At 48.2% G+C, this 22,970-nt stretch overlaps 8 protein-coding genes across 8 annotated transcripts; 4 read left to right on the top strand and 4 right to left on the bottom strand.

Annotated features, from left to right (window-relative positions):
- The first annotated feature begins 122 nt into the window (after positions 1-122).
- On the top strand, positions 123-1,363 carry CNE00730 (conserved hypothetical protein). The gene is made up of 3 exons (XM_570797.2): positions 123-568; positions 622-1,009; positions 1,090-1,363. The coding sequence occupies exons 1-3, from the start codon at positions 155-157 to the stop codon at positions 1,179-1,181; spliced, it is 894 nt and encodes a 297-aa protein (XP_570797.1). The 5' UTR covers positions 123-154; the 3' UTR covers positions 1,182-1,363.
- Positions 1,364-1,448: 85 nt separating this feature from the next.
- Positions 1,449-4,765, bottom strand: CNE00720 (conserved hypothetical protein). Its single transcript, XM_570795.1, has 4 exons — positions 4,436-4,765; positions 3,299-4,278; positions 2,823-3,248; positions 1,449-2,758 (listed from the first exon to the last, which is right to left on the bottom strand). Exons 1-4 carry the CDS (start codon positions 4,727-4,729, stop codon positions 1,591-1,593), a joined length of 2,868 nt encoding a protein of 955 aa, XP_570795.1. The 5' UTR covers positions 4,730-4,765; the 3' UTR covers positions 1,449-1,590.
- A 3,340-nt stretch (positions 4,766-8,105) lies between these two features.
- Positions 8,106-9,729, top strand: CNE00710 (mannitol-1-phosphate dehydrogenase, putative). Its single transcript, XM_570793.2, has 4 exons — positions 8,106-8,578; positions 8,639-8,770; positions 8,824-9,475; positions 9,530-9,729. Exons 1-4 carry the CDS (start codon positions 8,344-8,346, stop codon positions 9,594-9,596), a joined length of 1,086 nt encoding a protein of 361 aa, XP_570793.1. The 5' UTR covers positions 8,106-8,343; the 3' UTR covers positions 9,597-9,729.
- Positions 9,691-13,116, bottom strand: CNE00700 (meiotic DNA double-strand break processing-related protein, putative). Its single transcript, XM_571170.2, has 19 exons — positions 13,032-13,116; positions 12,938-12,981; positions 12,876-12,885; positions 12,585-12,822; positions 12,490-12,536; positions 12,344-12,440; positions 11,997-12,292; positions 11,744-11,929; positions 11,522-11,690; positions 11,366-11,458; positions 11,187-11,307; positions 10,918-11,134; positions 10,788-10,866; positions 10,704-10,723; positions 10,596-10,638; positions 10,496-10,544; positions 10,323-10,441; positions 10,033-10,265; positions 9,691-9,976 (listed from the first exon to the last, which is right to left on the bottom strand). Exons 1-19 carry the CDS (start codon positions 13,067-13,069, stop codon positions 9,910-9,912), a joined length of 2,166 nt encoding a protein of 721 aa, XP_571170.1. The 5' UTR covers positions 13,070-13,116; the 3' UTR covers positions 9,691-9,909.
- A 152-nt stretch (positions 13,117-13,268) lies between these two features.
- Positions 13,269-14,889, top strand: CNE00690 (nucleus protein, putative). The gene is made up of 8 exons (XM_570791.2): positions 13,269-13,509; positions 13,570-13,650; positions 13,707-13,833; positions 13,884-14,057; positions 14,111-14,261; positions 14,318-14,492; positions 14,547-14,632; positions 14,689-14,889. The coding sequence occupies exons 1-8, from the start codon at positions 13,305-13,307 to the stop codon at positions 14,779-14,781; spliced, it is 1,092 nt and encodes a 363-aa protein (XP_570791.1). The 5' UTR covers positions 13,269-13,304; the 3' UTR covers positions 14,782-14,889.
- Positions 14,741-15,967, bottom strand: CNE00680 (conserved hypothetical protein). Its single transcript, XM_024657154.1, has 7 exons — positions 15,801-15,967; positions 15,709-15,744; positions 15,611-15,649; positions 15,398-15,559; positions 15,284-15,343; positions 15,170-15,228; positions 14,741-15,114 (listed from the first exon to the last, which is right to left on the bottom strand). The coding sequence occupies exons 1-7, from the start codon at positions 15,801-15,803 to the stop codon at positions 14,970-14,972; spliced, it is 504 nt and encodes a 167-aa protein (XP_024512845.1). The 5' UTR covers positions 15,804-15,967; the 3' UTR covers positions 14,741-14,969.
- Positions 15,968-17,603: 1,636 nt separating this feature from the next.
- CNE00670 (conserved hypothetical protein) lies at positions 17,604-19,282 on the top strand. Its single transcript, XM_024657153.1, has 6 exons — positions 17,604-18,109; positions 18,166-18,247; positions 18,319-18,347; positions 18,415-18,488; positions 18,547-18,982; positions 19,034-19,282. Exons 1-6 carry the CDS (start codon positions 17,935-17,937, stop codon positions 19,144-19,146), a joined length of 909 nt encoding a protein of 302 aa, XP_024512972.1. The 5' UTR covers positions 17,604-17,934; the 3' UTR covers positions 19,147-19,282.
- A 45-nt stretch (positions 19,283-19,327) lies between these two features.
- CNE00660 (KEX1 protein precursor, putative) lies at positions 19,328-22,141 on the bottom strand. Its single transcript, XM_570787.1, has 11 exons — positions 21,860-22,141; positions 21,767-21,793; positions 21,548-21,713; positions 21,202-21,475; positions 20,880-21,143; positions 20,684-20,820; positions 20,517-20,631; positions 20,211-20,456; positions 20,078-20,158; positions 19,817-20,030; positions 19,328-19,758 (listed from the first exon to the last, which is right to left on the bottom strand). The coding sequence occupies exons 1-11, from the start codon at positions 21,978-21,980 to the stop codon at positions 19,403-19,405; spliced, it is 2,001 nt and encodes a 666-aa protein (XP_570787.1). The 5' UTR covers positions 21,981-22,141; the 3' UTR covers positions 19,328-19,402.
- Positions 22,142-22,970: the final 829 nt, after the last annotated feature.

The raw sequence follows: 22,970 nt of genomic DNA, 5'->3' as shown, positions 1-22,970 counted from the left end.
TGTCGTAGTTCTGTCCGAGTGGAGGTTTGCGATCCTGTCCCCGTAACACGAAACTTGCCCGTTCTGCATTCCCATCCATACTTGTTCCGTGTCCATCTGCGCTGTGCGTGTCTCCTGTGCGACCTGTTCTCCGCTCACCCGTCGCAGCGCCGCCATGCCCCACGTCGCTGCGCCCAGCCGCCAAGCCCTCGAGCGGGAACGTCTCCACCGCCACGCCCAGCAGCCCTCCTCGTCCCTCTCCCACGCCGCCGCCCGCCGCCTCTCCCCCCTCAAGCTCTACCTCCTCGCCTACAACATCCTCTCCGCCCTTCTCTGGGGCCATCTCCTCGTCCTCACCCTCTCCTTCCTCCTCGCCGGCCCCACCGCGCCCCGCTTCGTGGACCACCTCAGGGGATCGTACGACTACCACGGCCTCGGATGGTGGACGAAATGGACCCAGACCCTCGCCGTGCTCGAAGTCGTGCATGCCGCCCTCGGCTGGGTCAGGAGTCCGGTCGGCACCGTCGCTAGCCAGGTCGCCAGCCGGCTTTGGACCGTCTGGGGCGTCGTCGAGGCCGCTCCTGAGATCGTGCGTCTATCCTCTCTCGACCTGCATTCAAGCTGACCTCGTCACCCGTGCAGACTCACGGCCACCCCTTGTTCACCACCATGCTCTTCGCCTGGTCCCTCACCGAGGTCATCCGCTACTCGTTCTACGCTCTCTCCCTCCTCTCCATCTCCGCCCCCGCCCTCAACTACCTCCGCTACACAACATTCATCCCGCTCTACCCGCTCGGCGCCGCTTCCGAGGCCTTTCTCTCGTTCGCGACCCTCCCTGCTTTGGCGCCCGTGGTCAGCAGGGCGGTGACTAATGTAATGGCCCAAGCGCCGAGGGAGATCATGAAGAGTAAAGTGGGGAGGGAAGTGCTCTGGTGGTGTGCGAAACATGGCGGGGGGACGGCTGGCGCGCAGCAAGACTGGGGGTGGATCGAGATTGTGCGAGCGGGGCTGTTCCTCCTCTGGTGGCCTGGTACGTCCTCGTCTCTCTTCTTTGGTTTTTGGTTGTCGAGCAATGTGCTCATATGGGAAACCAACCTTTTTCTTTTTTAGCCCTTTATGTCCTCTATACCTACATGCTCAAACAGCGCCGAAAGGTTTTGGGAAAGGGCAAGACCGTAGGCGGGGTTAGCAAGGCGCAATAAAAAGAGTATTTGATACATTATTCGGCTTGTACTGTCAAATACGAATTTTGAAAGTGGATCAGTCGATTGTGGATACGGGGGTAAGTCAACGAACGAGAAGAAGATGAGATACGCTTGAAAAAGTACTCGGAGAAAAGAGATGCGATCATAATTACCGTGCTGTGAATGCCAATATTACGGAAACCAACGAGAAAGTGTTGGTGTTGGTGGAATTGAATAAGAGGAATTCAACATACATTCTTTCATCAATTCATTCTAAACATGATATTTGTAGAGAGGATCAATATACACCCAGAAAGACATAATATGTACAACCCCAAAACTTCCATTTCCAAACATCCCCCCAACCCCAATGCTGTATCCCGAAAATTCTAGCTGGGCATGGCACGACAATGGCGTTTCCAGCTTTCTAAATGTCCACCTTGATACCATCTTCAGCAGCACCATTCCCCCGCTTCCCTTCCCACTCCTCACCACCCGTCACCAAACAAGGCCATTCGCTCGCCTGTTCACCTTTTCCCAATGGTCTATTCACTACCGGGTGGGACATTGGAGGGACGGGAGAGATGCGGGAGGTGGGGGAGGAGATCGGCATTGAGTTTTCCTTCTTTTCGCTAGAAAAAGGTTTGGGGCTTTTAGTTTTTGTCTTGAGGCCTAGAGCGGTGCAAAGTTTGTCGGTAAATGACAAGGACTTTGCAAAGCCATCACCCTCGTCTTTGCCATTACCATTACCATTCCCACTGATGATTTGGCAAGGAGGCGAGTTCGAGTTCGAGTTTGCGCGAGGGGTAAGAGGCAAAGACTCATCCGGACCAGAGGTGTTGCTCGTACTCGTTTCTGTAGAAAGATATGAAGTTTGACGAGACTCTTCATCGAGTGCTGGTGGATTTGCCAGGGGTTGGGATTGGGATTGACACGGAGACGACGACGAAGAAGGATAAAGCGGGATTCTCAACACTTGGCTCGTCTTTAAACTCTCAGGCACCGCCATCCCCACCCATCCCCATTCTTCCCCCTTCTCCCATCCAGGCGCATCATCAAACGCCTCTCTATCCTCTTCATCTTGCACCACTTTCTCTCCTTCACGTCCAACAACGCCGTGCAACTTGTATCGAGCGGGTGTACCGGTCGCTTTGAGTTTACGAACGAATCTGTAGCGTCGGGTGTGGTATCGCTGCGAACGAATAGGGTGGAAAGAGTCAAGAAGCATTTGAGAGAGTTCTTCCGTACGGTAGTGCTGGAGCGGAGGGAAAGTGCGGGAGGCGGTGTAAGTGCATAACTTGGTGGTGCACATGTCGTCGACCCATGACTTTGACGATACTCTCATACCCTCCGTTGTTAAATCGGAAGAACGGGCCCAAGGAGCCGAAGAGAAGGGCGCAGAAGAGGTTTTGGCGGTGAGGATTGACGTAACAGCCTCAACGAACAGTGGTTCGGTCTCAAGTACAGTCTGTGAGGATGATCCGATTTGACCGTCAACGAGACCGTAGGATTGTGCGAGAGAGGTGTTGAGAGGCTTCATCTCGCGTAAAATCTCGGCAGCGTGGATACGTCCACATCGCTGGAGGTAAGAAAAGCTGATCAAGAAGTGAATTAGCCAAAACGTAACCATCAGTTTGGATAACATGGAGAAAAACGTACGAATGCAGTTCACTGCCGTGAAGACCCATACCTCTATAACTAGGGTTCAACACCACCCCCCGCCCAGCAAGCACCACATCACAGGCCGTCGCCAGCGCTACCCCACCTGCAGCCGCATTCCCTCGCACACACGCGACGGTCGCGATACCACGCTTACAAAGCGGTTCAATACCTTGCATAAACGCCGGCACTTCATCAGACACGTCGGACACGAGGAAAGAGACGATATCGTCAATAGCATTGATATTGTGCCATGTTTCAAGACCGGGTGAAGAGGCGTGTTCGATGGTATTGAGGGCGATGCCGTTGGAAAAGTAGTTGCCGCCCATGAGAGCGAGGAGTTTGACATTGCCGCGTTCGGGGGACGTGGCCCATTGCAGGGCGGAGAGTAGGGTTTTGCAGTTTTCAGTGGTGAAAGCTCCGTTACTGCGATACTTAGCTCAACTCTTGACTAAAACGGACCGAACAAAACTAACTAAAAGTTCCAGTACACTAGCTGAGCGATCCCATCACCTTCCTTGATACTTTTCACATACACTTCCTGCCATTCGCCCTCCTTTTGCTCCCAGGAATCTTGCTTCCACTCCTGGACACCTTCCAGTGCTCGTCCGTGCCCGCCGAGTTGGATGGCCTCTACCATTGGTACTTTGGGATCAATCGGCTTGTCTTTACCTCTTGGGACTCGACCATGGGTAATCCAGATACCAGCAGAAGCGCCCGTGGTTTGACGGGTTTTGAAGAAGACTGCACCGTCTCGAGTGGCGATGGCCCGACCGTTGGGAACTGCGTCGTAGGTTTCATATCCCAAGGAGGTGTACAGTTCTAAAGGGATAGAGGCATTTTCCAAATGAGCGCCGTAAGCGAAGAGAGATGATTTGGCATCTGTAGTGAGTGCGTGCAACATGGCACCGGGCTGAGAGTCGCCCGCATTCAAGATGCGCAACACATCCTCGCCAGTGTGTTTCTCCCAATCCGGCCGGCGCTTGGCTGATTGTAAGAGTGGTCTTTCATGTGTTTTCCCGCCCATAAAAGTCTCGCCCAAGCTCACACATCTTGTTTGCCAAGTTTCCTTGGGAACGGCATTCATCCATTGCCCCTTGGGCAAGCCGGCACCAGCTGTAAGTTCGTACACCCGACACAACGCATGGATCACGGCGCTCACAGCCGCCGCCGAATGGTATCCCTGATAAACTTGCGCCTTTGTGACCGTCCCAAGCCGAGGTAGCTCATATTGCTCCCAAGCCCATACTGCGCCTCCATCCAGATCTTCTGTCGCCTGAAAACAGATTGTACCCCAGTGAGATCTTTGCGGCGTTGGGGAAGGAATGCTCTCGAGGAGTTGTCCTAGAAGGTCGGCAGACGACGACTGAGTTCCGGTGTCGCCCAAGAGGACCCAATCGAGAGAAGAGGGTCCAGCGTCGCCTGGAGGACCGGGGTGAACGACAAGGGTAATCCACTGGAATTTTGAAAGGCATTGACGTAAAGTGATCGGAAGATAGGGCGAAAGCGGATCAAATTGATCGGATCACATCAGCAAAGGTTCTTTGCGACAATTCCGAGATCTTCACGGTGTGAAGAGGACGTGTAAGCGAGGTTGAAAGACTGGGACTCACCTTGTTGTGGATGCTTGGGGGAAGCTTCTTGGTAAGGAAAGGGCAGAGCACGATATCAGGCTGCCAGCTTTCAGCAGCCTCTAACATATCCTCGTCGCTGGTAGCGAGCTGGACGGAAACTTGATTCAAGCCCAAGTATTGTAAATAACTGAACACACGCTGGGAGAACGAGTTGATAGAAGTGACAAGCAGCAAAATCTTGAGTTTCTTGAGACCAGCTACGTCTGGTGGCAGAGTGGCAAATGGACCTAGAGGAGGTTCAACTTTTGGTGCTGACTGTAGCGGAACGGTCATGGTGGCTGTTTTATCGATTCAAAGGAAGAAAAGGATGGGAAATGCATTGCTTTTGCCTATATATCCTCACTGATCTTAGGCTGTGGTAGGTATCAATACGTGTGTGCTGCAATCAATAATTTGGATCTAATAATCAAGCGCCTCCGCATCTAAATTGATACATCCTTCCGTTGTTTCGGATTTCGAATTTCGAAGGCCCTTACGACACGTCTAATCTTCGGAAGCCATGTGATTATAGAAATCATTAGATCTGGGGTTTCGCCTTGTATTGCATAATCCATGATTGCTGCAGTTTGGATGCTCGGATGATGGCCGATAATAACGACGTCGGAATCGGGTGATGAAGGATCGTGATTCATGAAACATGAGGAACAGATGGTCCAAAGACCAGAAGAAATTTTGCACTATGCATTATGAAGCCCCATAGCCTACACCATGCATAGCCTGCAGGGGCTAGAGGAAAGCGATTTTTATTTAGTCGAAATTTCACGACGTCGCACTAATCGCAGGACGTCCGCAGATTTTTTGACCGGCACAGGACGAAGGGCGAGCAGCTGCTAAAAAGCGAAATGATGTACGAAGACAGGGACAGGACAGCAGTATTTCCACCACGTATGAAGGTGACTCACCATTGCACATGCAATATGCAACATGTTTCTTCACTTCTCTATGTATTCTCTCTCTGCGTCTTCCGTCTCTGCCCTTCCGCCTGCTGTTCCTGCTCTCTGCTCACCTTTTTCCGTTCAATGTTCTATCGTTTATCCTACTTCCTCCTGTTTTTGTCCCGTGTCCTGTTTACCTGGATCTTGTGGCACACGAATTAATTGCACCTTGTAATGAGACATGAAATGGTCGATAATAAGGATGAAGGATCAGGGACCCTGGTGAGTAGTGCACGCTTGAGGTTCGAGACTCGAAGCCTGAGGTTTACGCATAAGTGCAAGAAATGGGGCCCGAAGACTAAATGAAATGGAAGCCGAAAATGATCGGGAACAAATGAAAAGGGCTCTGCTCGGCCTCGCCTCATTTAATTAGCTAATTACACAGAAATAAAAGGGCGAAACCGGTAGGGTGAGTGCTAGGAACGAAGCAAGAAGATGCCGAATGTTGCATGATCGTCCATTCGTCGTTACTGCCATTGACTTTGCTGGATAGTATGCATAACGGACTGATTCTACACAGTCGCACTCAATGTTCGATCGCAAGGTAAGAAATAAGAAGTAAGAGTAAGAGGATAAGAATAAAAGATAAGAGGAAGGAAACAGCTGCAGGAAAGGGATCCTCCGTGCTCCTTCCATCCTGGTTTCTCGGGCCCTGCGATAGATTATTATCTCCCTTCCTCCGCAATTATTTTTAGGGTAGATTATTAGGCTATATATTTTTATATATGTACTAAATAGGCTCTGGTCCGTTAAGCCGAAACCCAAGCAACGGAACCTTTTGTTCCATCATTCTCCATCATCCTTCTTGTATTGAATCATTCATTTTCTGTTTTTCGCCCTCTGTGGCCTGTTGAATAATGCGCAAGAAAATCCGTGTCTCGAAAGACTTTGAGTCCACCAACTCCCCTTTACATGTGTTGGTGACGGACAATGACTGCTAGTAGGCAGTGATTCTATGAAAGATGAAGCTTCTATCCTCTATCGTCCATTACGTAACGCGTTAATCAACGCCGCTATGTCTAATTCGTATGCCGAACAAAATCGGAAGGAGCTTCAGGTGAAAGAGAGATGATGATGGAATAGGAAAACTGTATGTATACAGGTTTTGGTGGTAGATAACCATTGGGTTTGTTCCGTTATTTTGCAAGATGGTGATGTTTCTCATGGATGGTTATATTTGAGGGTTTTCTCGCTTGCTCGAGGATTGAAAATGGTATGGATGCCAAAGTTACTTGCGACCGCCGGACTGCTATCTTTTTAGTCACGACGCGGTGTTTCGCAAGACTGTTTCTGCTGGGAGGGCAGAAGAGTGTGTACGTGAAATGCTTCGTTGGCAGAAAAGATAAGGTAGGAATCGTTTTGGACGCCCTTTGTTGCCATCCAGTTTTAGACTTGATCCGACTGTGTTATTTAATCTCCGCGCTGTCACATTCTGACATACTACTATGAGTCAGTTTGCGAGTTTTGTCATGCTCACTACTACTGGCTAACACAACATTAATTAGCATGCAACGTGCATCTATTCATTCAATACAACGAAGTGGACTTAACCATCATCTGATGCAACTCGTGATGACATCTTCCGGTGTTTGAACAGTGTTAAAAAGCTCTAAGAAAACTGGCCGATCAATCCTCCACCTCTGACGACCGCGTACGATACAATCAGAAATCCACAGGAGTAGTAGTGATAAATGGTACTGAAACCGTACATCGACACAGAGAGAATACCATCGCCGTCGGTCTGAAGTGCATTGCAGAATCTGGGACCATTGTATTTGTCGAGGGAACAAAAGAGCAGTATAGCACTCCTCATTTCCACCACCACCTACGCCACGTAGTAATAGTTATGCGATCCTCGCTCGCTGTGATCCTAGTTCCAAAAGATATACACCACTGGTTAATTGAAACTCATTCATCCGCCGGCAACTATTCATCCGCATAACCAGTTTATGGGGATACTAATAATTATTCCATCAAAGCGCGCAGTCTTCTGCAACTACTGTTGCGGGGTATAGCCTCTAGGTTTGAATAGCCGGTGTGGCAAGGCGTAAGGCGTATGGTGAAGCAGGAGAGACAGAAATTGTGCATCCGCTCTCGGAGATTCGGCGTTGAGACAGCAGCATAGGAAAGTCGTCTACCGTTACCTTTAGCTCGTTGCTCAAACTTCTAAAGGTTATTGATTATACGTAGATGTATTTTATCATTCCTACTCGTCGGCAATTAGCCTTTTACCGATCGCGGAAAACGCCCGATGATGAAGAATGAAAATACTTTTTATGGGAAAACGGTAAAACAAGCGCGTCGTGCATTTGATCGGACGCGTCTCCGCTTAATGATAACCGCCTATCTTTCGGTTTTATCAAAGTGCTACGAGCCTGCTTTGATCTCTGGCCTGTTGTAGCGCACACTCATGGGGCTGAATATCCTGGTTACGGAAGGAGTATGCAAGATCATTCTAGAAGTTAACATGCATGCACTTGTCGAGGCAGATGAGGAATGTGGAAGGGGTGGAGAGACCGAGGTTTACGTCAGATGAGATGGAGCCGGCCCCCACCGGCCCAAAAACCCGCGGGAGCCCAGGGAACCACTGCGATTAAGCCGCTAATCAAATCAGAGATTAGCTTAATTCCCCAACAGCCTCGCAATATTGAGTTTGTTATCTACGATCTACCGCCCATCGCTGCATCGCCGGTATATAAGACCCCGGGAGGCACCTCACATGTCATGTGCCGTCCACAGTTATCTTTCACCGGCTCATTATCCGGCTATGTATCCAGAGCGATGAAATGACAAGTTCACATTTTCCAGCGCGCAAGCTATATAACGGCCACCTCCATCCACATATTATCCCCCTTCCTTCACACAAACATCGCAACAAAGACACTCCGGCACTTTACGGCTTAGAACCTCCAGACTTAACTTAGACCCAAACTCCAAACACAACTCAACAAGATGACCACTCTTCAAGGCGTTTCTATCCCCAAGACTCAGACTGCTGCCGTCGTCCCCTCGGTCGGAGATCCCATCAAGATTGACAACCAGGCCAAGGTCATTCAGGCCAACGAGCTCAAGTCCGGCCAGTGTCTCGTCAAGATTACCCATACCGGTGTCTGCCACACTGACTTGCACGCCAAGCAGGGTGACTGGCCAATTCCCCCCAAGAACCCTTTGATTGGTGGTCATGAAGGTAGGTTTCCCTCGCCCATCGAATTCTTATGGGGGAGCAAGTCGCTGACGAATAGTGAAGGTGTCGGTCACATTGTCGCCATTGGTGCTAACACTGTCAACTCCCCCGTCCAGCTCGGTGACCGAGTGGGTATCAAGTGGCTCGCCAACTCCTGTCTCACCTGTGAGGCTTGCCGACGAGGCTTCGAGATGAGTGAGTATCTTCCATGCATCTGGACTTGCTTCCAAAGCTGATCTTCCGTCCAGACTGTGACCACGCAGAGCTCTCTGGCTACACCATTGATGGTACCTTCGCCGAATACGTTGTCTCTTTCGTCAACCACGTTACCCCCATCCCGCCGTCCCTTGACTCTGCTGGTGCCGCCTCTATCCTCTGTGCTGGTGTTACCTCTTATAAGGCACTCAAGGTTTCCAACACGAAGGTCGGTGATTGGGTTGCCCTTCCCGGTGCTGGTGGCGGTCTCGGTCACCTTGCTATCCAGTACGCCAAGGCCATGGGTCTCAAGGTCGTTGCCATCGACACTGGGGCTGCCAAGGAGAAGCTCGTCAAGTCTCTCGGTGCCGATGCTTGGGTTGACTTCAAGACCACTAAAGACCTCGTTGCCGACGTCAAGGCTGCCACTGGGGGTCAAGGTCCAGCCGCTGCTGTTGTGACTGCTTCCCACAAGACTGGTTACTCTCAGGCTATCGACTACCTAAAGCCCTCTGGTACTTTGGTCGCTGTCGGTCTCCCCAACGCTGAGATGGGTGCCAACGTCTTCTGGACAGTCTTCAAGAGTATCCGAATCCAGGGTTCTTACGTTGGTAACCGACAGGACGCTATCGAATCCCTCCAGCTTGTTGAGGATGGAAAGGTCAAGGTCATCTTTGAGCAGAAGCCTCTTGCCGACCTTAAGGCGTGAGTTCAGTTATTATCTATAATGCAAGACCACTTGCTGATTAATTACGACAGCGTCTACGAGGGTCTCGAAGAAGGCAAGATTGCCGGCCGAATAGTCCTCCAGGTCGCGAAGGAGTAGAATGTTCAGATTTCTGTTTTCTTTCCTTTTGAGGGTTATGGAGTCACCATGGGGTATGTGTGTAAAAGATAGTCAGAAGTAAAAGCAATAGCAAAAGTTTGTACTGATTAGGGGATGCATGGGATGTCGACTGCACGAACTTTCACAACTTTCCACAATGACCGTGGCATACGAGTAAAGGGCTATAAAGGATCATTAAGCATAGAAAGGGAATCTTCTTAAATTATTGCAGTGGGCTAGATCTCACTCTGATCCAAATTTATTGACGTTGAAAATAAGTTACAGTTTGCGCAGATTCCCTCTTCATTCACGTCTAATCCTCATCTGATGACAGTTCGATTGGCACTGCTGATGCCTTGCCTGCACCAGACCTTGAAAACCTATGTCGCGTAAGTCAGTGGCTTCTTTCACGAATTTCAAAAAGCAAAGCACCGACGTTAATTGTGATTGCGTTACTCCTCTCCCTGTCGAGCGTTGACTGGCTGTAGGAACTCTTCTAGCTGGTGCCTTTGTCGTCGACTTAGCAGGCGTTCTTGCAGGTGCTTTTTTCGCAGGTGCCTTCTTGGTCGAAGCCGCTGCTGCTCGTCCTCGACTTTTTGTGGGTGCAGGTTCTTCTTCCTCCTCTTCCTCATCCTCCTCTTCTTCTTCTTCTTCTGAAGCGTCATCAAACTGAGAAAACTATCGGTCAGCACTGCTACACTAATAGAGCACGTTAATGAAACTCACCAGAGGCTGTTTGCCCTTGCCCTTCGCTGACCTAACTGACTGTTTCGCGGTTGTACGTCTCACCGGAGCTCGCTGTTGAGTCGGCATCTCGTCCAAATCCATGTCGTCATCGCTTGCCGCTGTGTTAATTTATGGTTAGCATAATAGAATCTCAATCTTAACAGGTCACTTACCCATACTATCCACATCTGAATCCCGCTGCTTATTCTTCCCTTTGACACTCTTTTGTTATGGATCAGCATAATCACCGAAAGACACAGTCAGTGTACATACTTGAGGAGGAACTGGGTTGCTGTCAGCATATCTGTTGTATTCTCTGGAAGTCACTACCATTAGCTGATTGATTCTTTCAAGGATTGAGTTTCAGAGGGTCAAACTCACTTCACTTTTGCTTCGGCCATCTACCCATCGAATAATTGCACAATCAGCAAGGCAAACGGTACAATGGAAATATGGATCACTCACCGCAAGATCAACGTCATCCTCTTTAACCTCCTTCTCCTTCATCTTCCTCCCCACCATTCTGAGAGTGTCGGCCACAAAGCTAGCGCGTGTCAGTCAGAACAGATGTAATATATAGGAAAACAACACCCACTCCTTGATAGCATCCTTATCATCCTTATCTACAAAGCGCATCACAGCATCTTCCATCCCGTTCTCCACCAACACATCCAAGCTTTGAGCTTGGAGATATTGCTTGACAAGCGTTGCCATACGGAGTTTGGAGAGTCGCTCGTCGGCAGTCAAAGATTCGGGATCTTCTTCCCACTCATCATGGTCGATATCCGGCATGTCAGGATTGTTCTTGACCTCTACATTGCGTCAACAATATGTCTATCAAACTGAAGGATACTGATTACTCACTTCGCTCATTCTTTTTCTTACGGTAGTACTGCAAGATATCTCGAGGATTGGCAACGCGATTGACATACTCTTGACCGAATCTGACCGGATTGACCATCTCTTTGGCATCCGTTGTTTCGACCTGCAGTGTAGGCGCATGAGAGTAGGCTTCATATAATACTAGTCACTGAATTACTTACTTTCAGTCTGATAAGGGGAAGCATCATGTTTTTGGTGCTGCCGTTATTCTTCTCCTTCCAATTTTTTTTAGCCTGCAGAATCAATGCCTCCACCTATGGACCGGCAATCAGCAAGAAGGCTGCGCAAAATGCAAAACACCTTATGTTATTACTCACTTGTTCTCGAAGGAAAGAAGTGATACTATCCCTATCGTTCAAATCTACAGCTCCTTGCTCTGCAGCGTACGACAGCACAACCTCGTCCAACTCAAACGGCCTCACGGTTTTGAGAGGTATTTCCTCGAGTTGAAATTGGGATCCTTGAATAGATAGAAGCCCAACATGCCTGGACAGATCGTTAGCATTCACCATCCGTCAGAGAATAAACGTTTTACGTACTTGGGTATTGCTTCTCCTGGTGCTAAACTGGTGGCCACCGAACTTCCAGGCTGCGTTATGAAATAACTTTTATCGGCGACGCTCTCGGGGGTGATCCTGCAATCGTGCTCATGGCCCCAAATGACAAGTCGCATAGAATCGTCAAACATGTTCTCGGGAACGTAATTCTGAGGGCCATGTCGGACGCTGTGCGGAAACAATAGTGTCAACACTGTACTTTTGCATTGATTCCGAGAGGAATTTATCAACTCACCGATTTTGATGGACAAGAAGAATGTTGAACCAATCACTATCGGGCACATTTCCTCCTGTCGGCATAAACATCTTGACCTTGTTTGCCCGTAGCTCCTGATACATTCTTTGATCCCTGATGTTACCGCAACCATACAGTGCCACATGCGTTGTACCTTTTCGCAGAAGAACAGGTCGGATCTGAATACCTTTTTCTGGGTTATCGGCGGCACTTTCGTCAGCGACAAGGTCTGATTTTCCAAAGTAGTTAAGGACTCCAGAAACGGAAAGAACATCTAATGCACATAGTGCACCCTCCTGTTGTGACGGTCAGACACGTCACGGGAAAAGGGGCAAGGTTGAACATACGGGACCAGTGCCTTGAGGATCGTCATGATTGCCATGGATTGAAAAGACGGGAATGGCGATGTTAATATTTGGATCTTCGTAGTTGACAGCCGGAAAACTGCTTTCGAGTCAACCAGCCGCGAGAGGTTCTCAGCGAGAACACTCACGAGAAACCAGGCGTAGACCCATCCATCGGATCACTCAAAAGTTCGAACTACAAACGTGAGCTACATGGGAGGGATACAACTCCAGATTTACTTACTTCAATTGGCTTGTCACCCAAGGTGAACTCTCTTAGTAGAGCTATTGTCTGGTGCATACAAGTTCGGCTTGGCCTATTCTCATGGAACAAGTCACCTGCAAGGAGAATGAAATCGACGTCGTGATCTCTAGCGAGCTCCAATATTTCCCGAAAAGTGTTGATAGAGTCTTGTCCTCGGACCGGATCTTTCTCCGCATATCCTATGTGGTTGTCGGTAGCGATGAGAATACGAAAACAACTGACGGTCGATTGTTAGACTTCTGATGACGAGGTAAAAAGGCATAGGCGTACTTCTCCAGGTCTATAATGCTCATGTCAGAGACACGAAAGTAAGGCTGGACCTCAAAGCTCACCTGGTTCCACGATACTGAGAGGCGGCTCATCTCCTGTTTCGCTACTAGTCACAAGTTTTAGGCTAATCTTCCATATTTCCAAAAGGACAATTACCTTGGTTGTGAGTCGGGTACGCGATTCGGAGCCGACATTGAGCTTGCAATTGTATTCCTTTGCTTAAAAGGTAGGAAGAGGCGAAAGATGAGCACTTCAACATTCGTTGACTTAGGAGTCTGTGTTCGGTGGAGGTCCGGTCAACCGACGGAATCAAATCTCGCGCGTCGCGTCTGCCCACCACCAATATTGGCCTTCGCGTTCGAATCGCGTTTCCTTTTTGTTTGCGATTGAAGTCTTTTCCATTAATAAATAACTCCCGCATCAACAACAATGTCCGAAGAATCAGGACCATCGCAAATACCGGAGGATTCTCAAAGGAGAACGTCCTACAGCCTGCGAGATGAGTTTCATGAGGCGACTCAGAAACAAAAACGACATAAAGTCACCGATGTCTCTGAGATCTTTCAGAGACCGGACGCCGAAGAACAAAAACGGCTGAACAAGGAATACAGGACACTTCAGAGCGAAGCTGAGGGTGAGGGGCTTATAATTCGATTATATTATCCAATGGAGCTGACTGGAGATGGTATAATAGAGTTGAAGGCCAACTTGGCTAATGCGACCGCCCGTGACCTTGCTCAAGCATTGCAAAAACAAGCATTGCTGTTCCAGAATGGTGGGAGATATGTACATTGTAGCTAAAAGATTGAAGCTGATTTATTTACTCATTAGTGAAGGACACCGGTATCGGTACTTTGGATGCGAATCTTCTGCGAACGAACACTGAAAATGCCATGGGCTTGGCGAAACGCTTCAAGATTGACGGCGTGACTTTTGATGTTGACGAGTTCCTTATCAAGTATGGCAGTCGTATCGCTCTCAGACATGGTGGCTGATCGTGGACAACAGAATGAAAGGTCATTTAGGTCTTGACCGTGTGGAGATGATGGATGCGGAAATCAACTCTGACGAGGAAGAAGAAGGGGCAGAACCTCGAGGTAGAAAGGGTGCTCTTGGTGACTGGGAGAAGATTGGATGGATGGCAGCGAGATATTATCGACGTATTCCTGGTGCCGAGTTCTTGTAAGCCAGAGTCACAACCTGTGATGTGTGCGATGTCGTTAACGTGGTCGCAGGTATGGCCCTTTGCAAGCAGAGCCCAAAGTCCGAAAAGTTGCTCAAAGGCGTGCGAAGGCAGACATCGCCCAGGAAACTCGACCCATCGAAGTGCAAAACCAAACTGCTTCGACCAAATCTCGCGACGAATTTACCACCAATGTCAAGACGGTAAGAGCGAAAAAAAATTGCATGGTGCATGATTGCTGACTGTATCGCTTGGATAGGTTATGAAGACACTTGCCCGCTTGGATCCCGATGGGGAAGGCGTCAACTTTTTCCGCCTCGTTGTCAACCCTGATGACTTCGGTCAGACTGTCGAAAATTGCTTCTACCTTTCTTTCCTTATCAACCAAGGACAAGCAGGTATTTATGTCAAGAAGGATGGCGAAGTGATGGCCCGTGAGTATAACTGGCATACATGATTGAGAGTCGTTTTTTAATCTCTCGGTATAGGCTCAACGGTGCACGAGGAAATCGGGGAAGGTGGTGACCAGGCCAAGAACCAAGCCGTGCTCGAGATGGATATGGAGACATGGGAGGTGAATAATGATGTCGAGGAATATTGCAATGGTCTAGCTGACATTTTACCTTGTAGATCGCCAAAGAAACTTTCGAAATCACACACAGTGAAATCCCTCATCGGGATTACGCAGAGATTAAAATTCAAAGTAACTCTTGGTACTCATGATACTTTTTATATATATCCTTTTGGGAGTAATCGAAAAAAACCAAGCTAGCTGCACTTTGTAATAGTTTTGCGTGTAATGTACCTATAGAATGCATCTGTTCGATGCGCCGGTTTACAATTTAGTGTGTTCTTACCGTCTAGACACCCCCACATCTCCTTGAATCTAACTCCCTTCATACACAATAAGCCTAGGCTAATCCTCCCTTTGCTTGGTCTGCTATGGGATTGGCATGTACGGTGACGTTGAGCAATTTGATTTCTTGTAACGGTCTGCTCTTGGGGTTAACAGGAGTCTTTTCCATGGAATCGAGGGTCTCCATGCCGTCAATTACTCTGCAAACTGGTTAATGTTCCTTCTCCGGTTATCACTTTGGTTTGTCTCACTCACTTGCCAAAAATAGAGTATTTCCCGTCCAAGCTTGGTTGCTTCGCATATGTTATGAAAAACTAATCCTATACGATTAGCATCATCTGCGCGAAGGTCCAGGGAACGAAGACGCACTTGTGATTTGTTCGTATCTGGACCGGCATTGGCCATCGCCACCATGCCTCTGTTGTTGAACTGCACACACATGGAATCAGCTTACCCCGTACCCATTCCACCATTCCGACTTACCCGCAGGGTCTGCCTAATCTCGTCTGAAAACGGTCTTCCCCAAATACTCTGCCCACCCTTTCCTGTCCCTGTCGGATCTCCTCCTTGAATCATAAATCCTCGAATATTCCTGTGGAATAGGGTGCCATCATATTGACCAGAGGCGCAAAGTGCCAGAAAGTTCTACAGCAAGATGTTAGCTCGAGTTTACGGCTGGACGACTGGGTAACGGACTTCGGCTGTTCTTGGGACACTTTCGCAGAAGAGTTCGATCTATGAGTTAATTTAGCCAACTTTTTAACGAGATATAGATTAACTGGCACTGTAATTACCTTGATATCCCCGAGGTTGGTATGTAATGTGACAGACTGATGGCAAGTAGCGTGTGAGCTCGATCATGCAGTATTCTCAAGTCCAAACTTACCATCCTCACAGGCTGTGAAACTAGATCGGGATTTTTTGAGTAGAATCCTTGGCCAAACTTGCTCAAATTTAACGAGCAGCTTGTTAATTTCTATTATAAGTAGATATATATCCTGCCGTTTGAAATGAAGCGAGAGACTTTCCTCTTATTATGCGTGCAGTCGAGCATGTAACAAGTCCGCAGAGAAACAGCACGATCATTAATAGCGGAGTGAGCCTAGATCTCCGCGACCACGCCCTTCTTATAAGAAGTATCAAAGCTCGCGTGTAATCGGCGGTATAAAATAATTGAGGAGGGTGGGCGGGTGCTGACTTTGCTTGATTTGTTTCACGTCCGTTCCGCTTCGAGTCTTGCCCTCCTCGCTCTTCTTGCATTTCCTCGCTGTTCATATTCATTATTATTTCCTAATATATGGCTTAGCGGCTAACCTATGGTCACACTCAAAGCAAGCAGGAGTAGTGTAACATTTGGGTTTCTTCTTTCAATTATATGCACGGTGTCGGCCCGGGCTGTCGATCAATCGAATGAAGTCCTCAATCTTCACTTAGCCAGCTCAATATCCTTCTAGGCTAGCAACCGATAACAGTAAGTTTTTATCTACTTGGCTAAAATTCGCTCTGACCGATCGCAACGTAGCTCTATGATACCGTAAGTCGTCGTTGTGGGGTCGATTGTTTCTTCTTGCTATCCTCTCTCGATGAGGAGCTCCTGTTACAACGTTTGGTCCCGGGGTTCGGTTCAGAGACCGTAGTCGACTCCGCCAAAGCTTATCTCTTTTATCATATGACCTGATTAGCCTTGAGGCTGTGCCAACTGCCCCCTACCTGCTTGATGAGCTTGTAACCATAGGTGGTGCTCGCTCTTGTCGCTATCAATGTCTCCCATTCGGGGGTTTTCTCCCCAGGCGGGGGTGGAAGAGCGCACAATTGGCGTCCCATCTTTCAACAAGAAGCTGTAATCGATGTGGGGCCGTTGGAAGAATAAGAAATTAGAGCTAATCAGCGGAACGAGGGGGGTAACACTGTCCAAAATACGTTGAATAATACAAACAAGAGTCTTTTTATCCTTGTGTCAGTTGCTTTGAAGCACTATTATGCATCTCCCAGTGCAAAATGGCAGTCTTCTATTGGTCGGTAACTGACCATCAGTTTATGGATCAATGGTTGGCGACACCGATCGCGCCTAGTATAGCCTAGCAGCCGGTCCTTGATGGTAAGGGACATGGTGCTCTGCTATCGTTGTAAGGTCGGACTGGACTGGATCTTTCTTCCGTTATCCAAGGTACCGATCGTTAGAGGAGGGAGGAGAACTTGAGAAGTTGGTGAGATGTTCAGTGTTTACCACTGGGACATCGTTCAATCAAAAGCAGAGATGAAGAGAGCCGTAGCTTCTTTCTACAGTACCTTTCTACTTGCTGCAGTGACTGCTGCCCGACTGCCGAAGAGCGGCGGTCATCATCGGCAGGCTACATATTATTCCGTAATAAAGAGGGCATTCGTCATCACAGACCGCGTCGTCGGCGTGCTGGCTACAAAACTCCTTCCGTCGAAGCCTCATCAACAGCTGCACTTCGCAGAGTGCGATACCTTTTCGATTTGTGATTAGGGCTCAGATGCGATGCGTGAAGGCTGGAAGAGGCATAGTGGCATCTGAAAGACAGTATCGAGAAAAGAATTTACAGAAGCATGGAAGAGGAAAGTGTGATTGCTGCCGACGAAGGAATCTTTGCTTTGGCCGAGTCAACGGGCATCAACGCGCATTTCAACGGGCTTCGGCCTGTTGAAACCGCCCGTATACGTCTTTGTCCAGCGATTCGTTTTATTGTGTGTCCCGCCAGTTCTCATCTCCACCAAGCACTTGTCATCCATCAAGAATCCCCACTTCCTTTAGCAGCAACAATCGCTTCCTGAAACTTTCATGCTGGATCCGCCGACAACTAAACAGCGGGGTTCAGAATCTCAACCCATTGATTGATTATTTTGTCAGCTAAACGATTATCTTGGCGTCGCATACAAAAACACAACAAGCAATCGACAGCTTCTTTATCCCCTCGGCATCCACATTCGATTTTACATCTTCCTAGCCTGACCCTTCGCAACAGAATCGTGATTACTACAAATATAATCGAAACAACATGCCTTCAGCAAGTGATCAATACAGCTTGACCTCGCCATACGACTACACTCCCACAGGGTGGGTCACCATCCTCTTCATTGTCCTCTTCTCAGTTTCTGGGGCTCTTCACCTTGTCCAAGCGACAATATTCAAGTACTGGATAGTCTTCCCTACTATAGCCGTCGGTGTTGCTCGTAAGTTTGCTGTCCGTGTAGCGTAACGTGAGGGCAGTTGTTAACGGATAACGTAGTTGAGATCATAGGATGGGCAGGACGATACTGGTCTAATCAAAATGTCTTGTACAACCCGCCGTTCTTGATGCAAATCATCACGTAAGTCGTTCCTTCGGATCTCTTGGATAGCTCCGCGTCTCAAAGGATGGTCACTGACCAGAAACGTACAGACTTATTATCGCACCAGTGTTCTTCAGTGGTAGGTTGGCTCGCGAATTTGCGAAGGGTGGCGATAAAGTCAACAGCTGATCAGATGTGTCCCCTAGCATGGGATTATACCATTCTGGGTATCGCTATCCAAAACCTCGGTCGCCAATACTCTATATTAGCACCCAAGGCAGTAAGTATTGTGTTCCCTATGCTTCACTCGCATCAGATTAAGCTGATCGACTGCGTAGTATGTGGCTTTGTTCGTTACTTGCGATGTCATCTCCCTCATTCTCCAGGCCGTCGGTGGTGGATGGGCCGCCTCTTCTGAATTCCCTGTCCCCAAATCGCCTACCAACATCATGGTTGCCGGTATCATCTTCCAGCTCGTCAGCATGATCATCTTTTCACTTTTGGCTTGTGACTTTATGTATCGAGCTTGGAAGAAGAAGCCTTACCAGCGCAAGCTCAGGCAAGTGGTGGATGAGCCTATCGGAGAAACAGGCAGTGGTGCAACTGAGGGGACTGAGGGTGAAAAATACGATGAAGTTGAAAGGAGTGCTGTAGTTAGGGGCTGGTGGTGGGTCATGGCGGGTACAGCGATCTGTAGTCTTATGATTATCATTCGAGGTGTGTATCGATCAGTGGAGCTTGTACAGGGTTGGAACGGATACGTCATTTCTCGTGGTATGTCAAGTCTGTCCATTGTCAATGGTATCGAGCTCATTTTGCGTGCAGAGGTTTATCAGGATTGTTTGGACGGTATCCCCATGTTTATCGCTGTTTTGTCCATCAATATCTTCCACCCAGGCTTTTTCCTTCCCAGACGACGGAAATGGGGTCGAGCTTAGATCCAAGTTTTGGACTAAAACCATCTTATCCTATCCTATCTGATCCGCAAGTGCTGTGGATGCTGTATTTCGTAGAATCAAGTAACCGAATTGTACAATACACTATTATACCGGATTTATATTTTTTAATGCAACTATCTGATAACAGCAGGCAGTGCTTCTATGAATCGTTTTTCCATGTGGCATATAAATTTACATCTGGTCAATCTAATATCCAACAACAACAACCCTCGCGATGAGGCATGGGCTGCACTTTTTAATGATGGTCATCCTCATCGTCATCCCCAAGCGCAAACACGACTTCTTCTCTATCCTTTGCCCGTTCTTTTCCCTTTCCTTTACCTTCCCTACTATACCTCTCACCATCCCCATCATGAAACTCATACCCCTCCGCCCGCTCAATATCATCCAGTTCCAACCTCTCCGAGCCTAGAGGCATTCGCTCAGCAGCCTCATCTTCATCCATATCATGGCCCCGGTGACGTCTGCTTCTTTGCTTGAGAGAAATACGGGAACGGTATGAGACGGGCTTGCGGCGGAAGTAGAAATAGAGGCCGGCGATGGACACGAGAATACCAAGGACGAGGAAGGCGAAAATGGCATTGTACCAGGCTACAAAGTGTATTCTCGTCAGCTTGCTTGAGTTCCTGCTTGAACAAATTATGCTCACCCTCCCAGTCAGTATTGCCACCCTCGATCAAGGGGACTCCGCCCGATTCGCCGTCACCAACATGGATCATGGTGCGCTCATCGTCGCCTATACGTGAGGGCCATTGAGCAGTCATACCAGGCAGAAGGGAGACATCAACATCCATGAAGCGCATAATCATATCGTTGGAAACGTGAGGGACGTCAAAGCCGACCATATGTGACGAGTCAAAAATCTAACAGATTCTATTAGGAGGAATCTTGCACCAGAATAAATATTTACCTTGGCATATGAGAGGCCTCGAGATGTTTGCCATGTCCCGACTTGGGTACCATTAAAATACCATTCCTGGCTTGTAGCATTCTATATCTTTATTAGCATGACTTCACAATCACCTCCTTGACCGACTACTCACCCCAAAACCTTTCTCACCATCCCATTCTAAACCGTTTACGATCCTTTCAATCCCCTTATAGTTACATATCAGATCTTCCGCACCAGCAAACATCAAAATTGGCACGCCTGCTTCTAGGATACTAGGAAGTAAGGCAGCTGACATGTGTGATTTTTTGAGGTTGAGTTCGTAAGAGACCTTATTGTTGCATTCGACCCAGGCGGTTTCTTTGGATGTGGCGTGGAGGGCGGATATAACATCATCTTGCTGTGATGAGGAAGGTTAGCTTGGAGGGTTTAAGATACGGAGGATAGGGAAGTAACGCACACGAAGGAAAGTATAGACATCGGGCAAGTCTGGTGGCCAGTTCATACCACAGGCAGGGAAGTCGTCAACTAGTCGGACATCGTACACATTCATACAGACCTTTTTCCCGTTCAGTCTGTGGCACATTGTCAATTTATATTCATTGGAAAGCAGGGCAATGTACGTACTCTTGGGTAAAAGGCCTGGTGACAGAGTCCATGACTTGCCCACAGTTGTTGATATTTACGGGTGTTGTAAATGGATCCGAGTACTTGTCCATCTCTTCCTGACAACGTTTCAGCGCAGATTCCATCTCTTCTGCTTCCTACTCAGTTAAACTTTGATCAGCTCGCTCCTTATATAGACCAACAAGGTTTCACTCACCGGAGTTCCGGAGACTATCAAGCCCTTCTCATAAGCAAACTCAACATATCCCGGATATTGCTCTTTAGGATCGATCCACCCATTACCGATGGCGATACCTTTGAGAGGGAAGTTTGGAAGCTCAATAGACTTGATCAATGCGTCGGCAAAGAAGGGGATGTATTGCCCAGCAAAGGACTCTCCTGCAAGATAGGTGTCGACACCTTTCAGCTCTGGGAAAACGGTATAGAAATTCTGCAAGAACTCGATGAAGTGCGCAGAGAGCTAAAGATTGATCGATATCAGCATTTCAACCTTATTATCCATGAAGGTCACTATTAACCTCATCGAAATCATGCAGATACCCATCTGTTGCCGCATAAGAGTATCCAGTGCCCGGTGGTTGATCCACAAAGACAACAGTCGCAAACTCTTCCCATCCACCTTCTACAAGCTTGGCTTCAACCATGCCGCTTGTCGTCTCGGTGGCGGGAACAGTTCGGAATGGACCGACTTCCATGAGAGAGCCATCGAAAGAGGAACAGCCAGGACCTCCGTTGAACCAGAAGATGACACGTTCTTTACCAGCGTTACGCCGCGCTTTAGCCATCAAAAAGCTAAGGCAAGGATTGAGTACGAAATCGCCCATGCGTTCCACGGTGATCTTGGGAGCATTATTGTAGACTTACTAGAGTTTGGCATCTTTCCCAGTCTGGCCTTCACCTCCAACCTTGCCCTCTCCAGGATACGAAGGCAGCATGCCAGCATATATATTCAGCGGATGCGTTGGGTGCGTGGCCATCTCAGGGAGACCTGGTAGTGAAGGCACATAAAGGTCGGCGGCTGACGGCAGGTCTACAAAGTCGATGAGCTATTCGTGCAATACCTGTATCAAGCTTGTTACTGACCTGTCGCTCGCCGTTGGGGTCCACGTTCTGCAGGCTTCGTCAGCTCCGTGTTCAGGAGCAAAGCTCATCTTATACAGGAAGTCCAAAACATACTGCTACTTCCATGCTGAGAATCCGACGAGCTTGATTCTTGCTCATCACCGTCTCTAGTCTCAAGAGGTGAAAATGTCGAGGACTGCGATCTCACGCGCGCACAAGCCACGTTTCCTGACATGTTGGAAGGGAACACAGAGGTCGAACGGTGTTGAACTGATTGCTGGTAGTATACAAGAGCGAACAGGTTGAGACAGATATAATACAGTCACCGTTGATATTGCTGCCGTTCCAAAGTGTGATGATGGAAGATCGAAATGAACCGGCTGAACGGGAACACGTACGGTCCAGGAACAAGATGTTTATAAAAACGTTGAGGATAAATTCAGCGCTTAACTTGTTTTCTTCTGCAGATCAATCTCGTACGATCGGCTAACCTGCTATGCATGGTGGCGGCAAAACCTAGATGATGGTGTGAAATGGTGGGAGTGCAGGAAGGAACATCCCTGCTTGAAAGCTCATGCACGCTTGTAAAAACACTACCCTCCCTCCTTCATAATGATCTTCCATCCTCCTCCTCCGCTCGGGAGTTATAAACGGCTTCTCTTTTTTCTAATTCTACATATGCCATACTTCTTCACAATAATGCGGCATTCTATTGCTGGCAGCGCTCACTAAAAGATATGTAAGTGTAGATAAATGTTACCATGTTATTCTTGTTTTTGCTTTCCATATTATGGAGTCCAAAGCCTCGAAAGATGGAACGCACTGAGATTGGGACACTTCTGCATGCGCGAGTTAGGTTTTTGCTGTAAATTTGATCCGCGTTTGCTGTAAGTTCAAATGATACATCATCACCGTGTTTGCTGTAATTTGTACTTTGATTGCTGTAATTTCATTTAAATCCTCATATCTCCTTCGATTCTGCATATAATTCTTCGCTCTTGGTACATGTGGTAGCCAGAGGTCGGTTCTATAAGGGAAAATTGCCAATGGTGTGTAGTACGCATCGAGAAGATCAATGGGTATCGATGATTCATTCTCTGCCCTCGTCTTCTTTGTAACGTAGTGGTGGTGTTGAAGATAAAATGAGCATCATGCGCACTTCCAACAGGTAGTTTTACATTTGCTGTCTCTATCGCAACTTCCAAGTCATGGGCAAAACACTCCC

Source organism: Cryptococcus neoformans, assembly GCF_000091045.1.
Source record: "Cryptococcus neoformans var. neoformans JEC21 chromosome 5 sequence".
NCBI classification, from domain to species: domain Eukaryota; kingdom Fungi; phylum Basidiomycota; class Tremellomycetes; order Tremellales; family Cryptococcaceae; genus Cryptococcus; species Cryptococcus deneoformans.
Note: the sequence above shows the minus strand (reverse complement) of the source record. Positions and strands in the feature narration are given on the sequence as shown.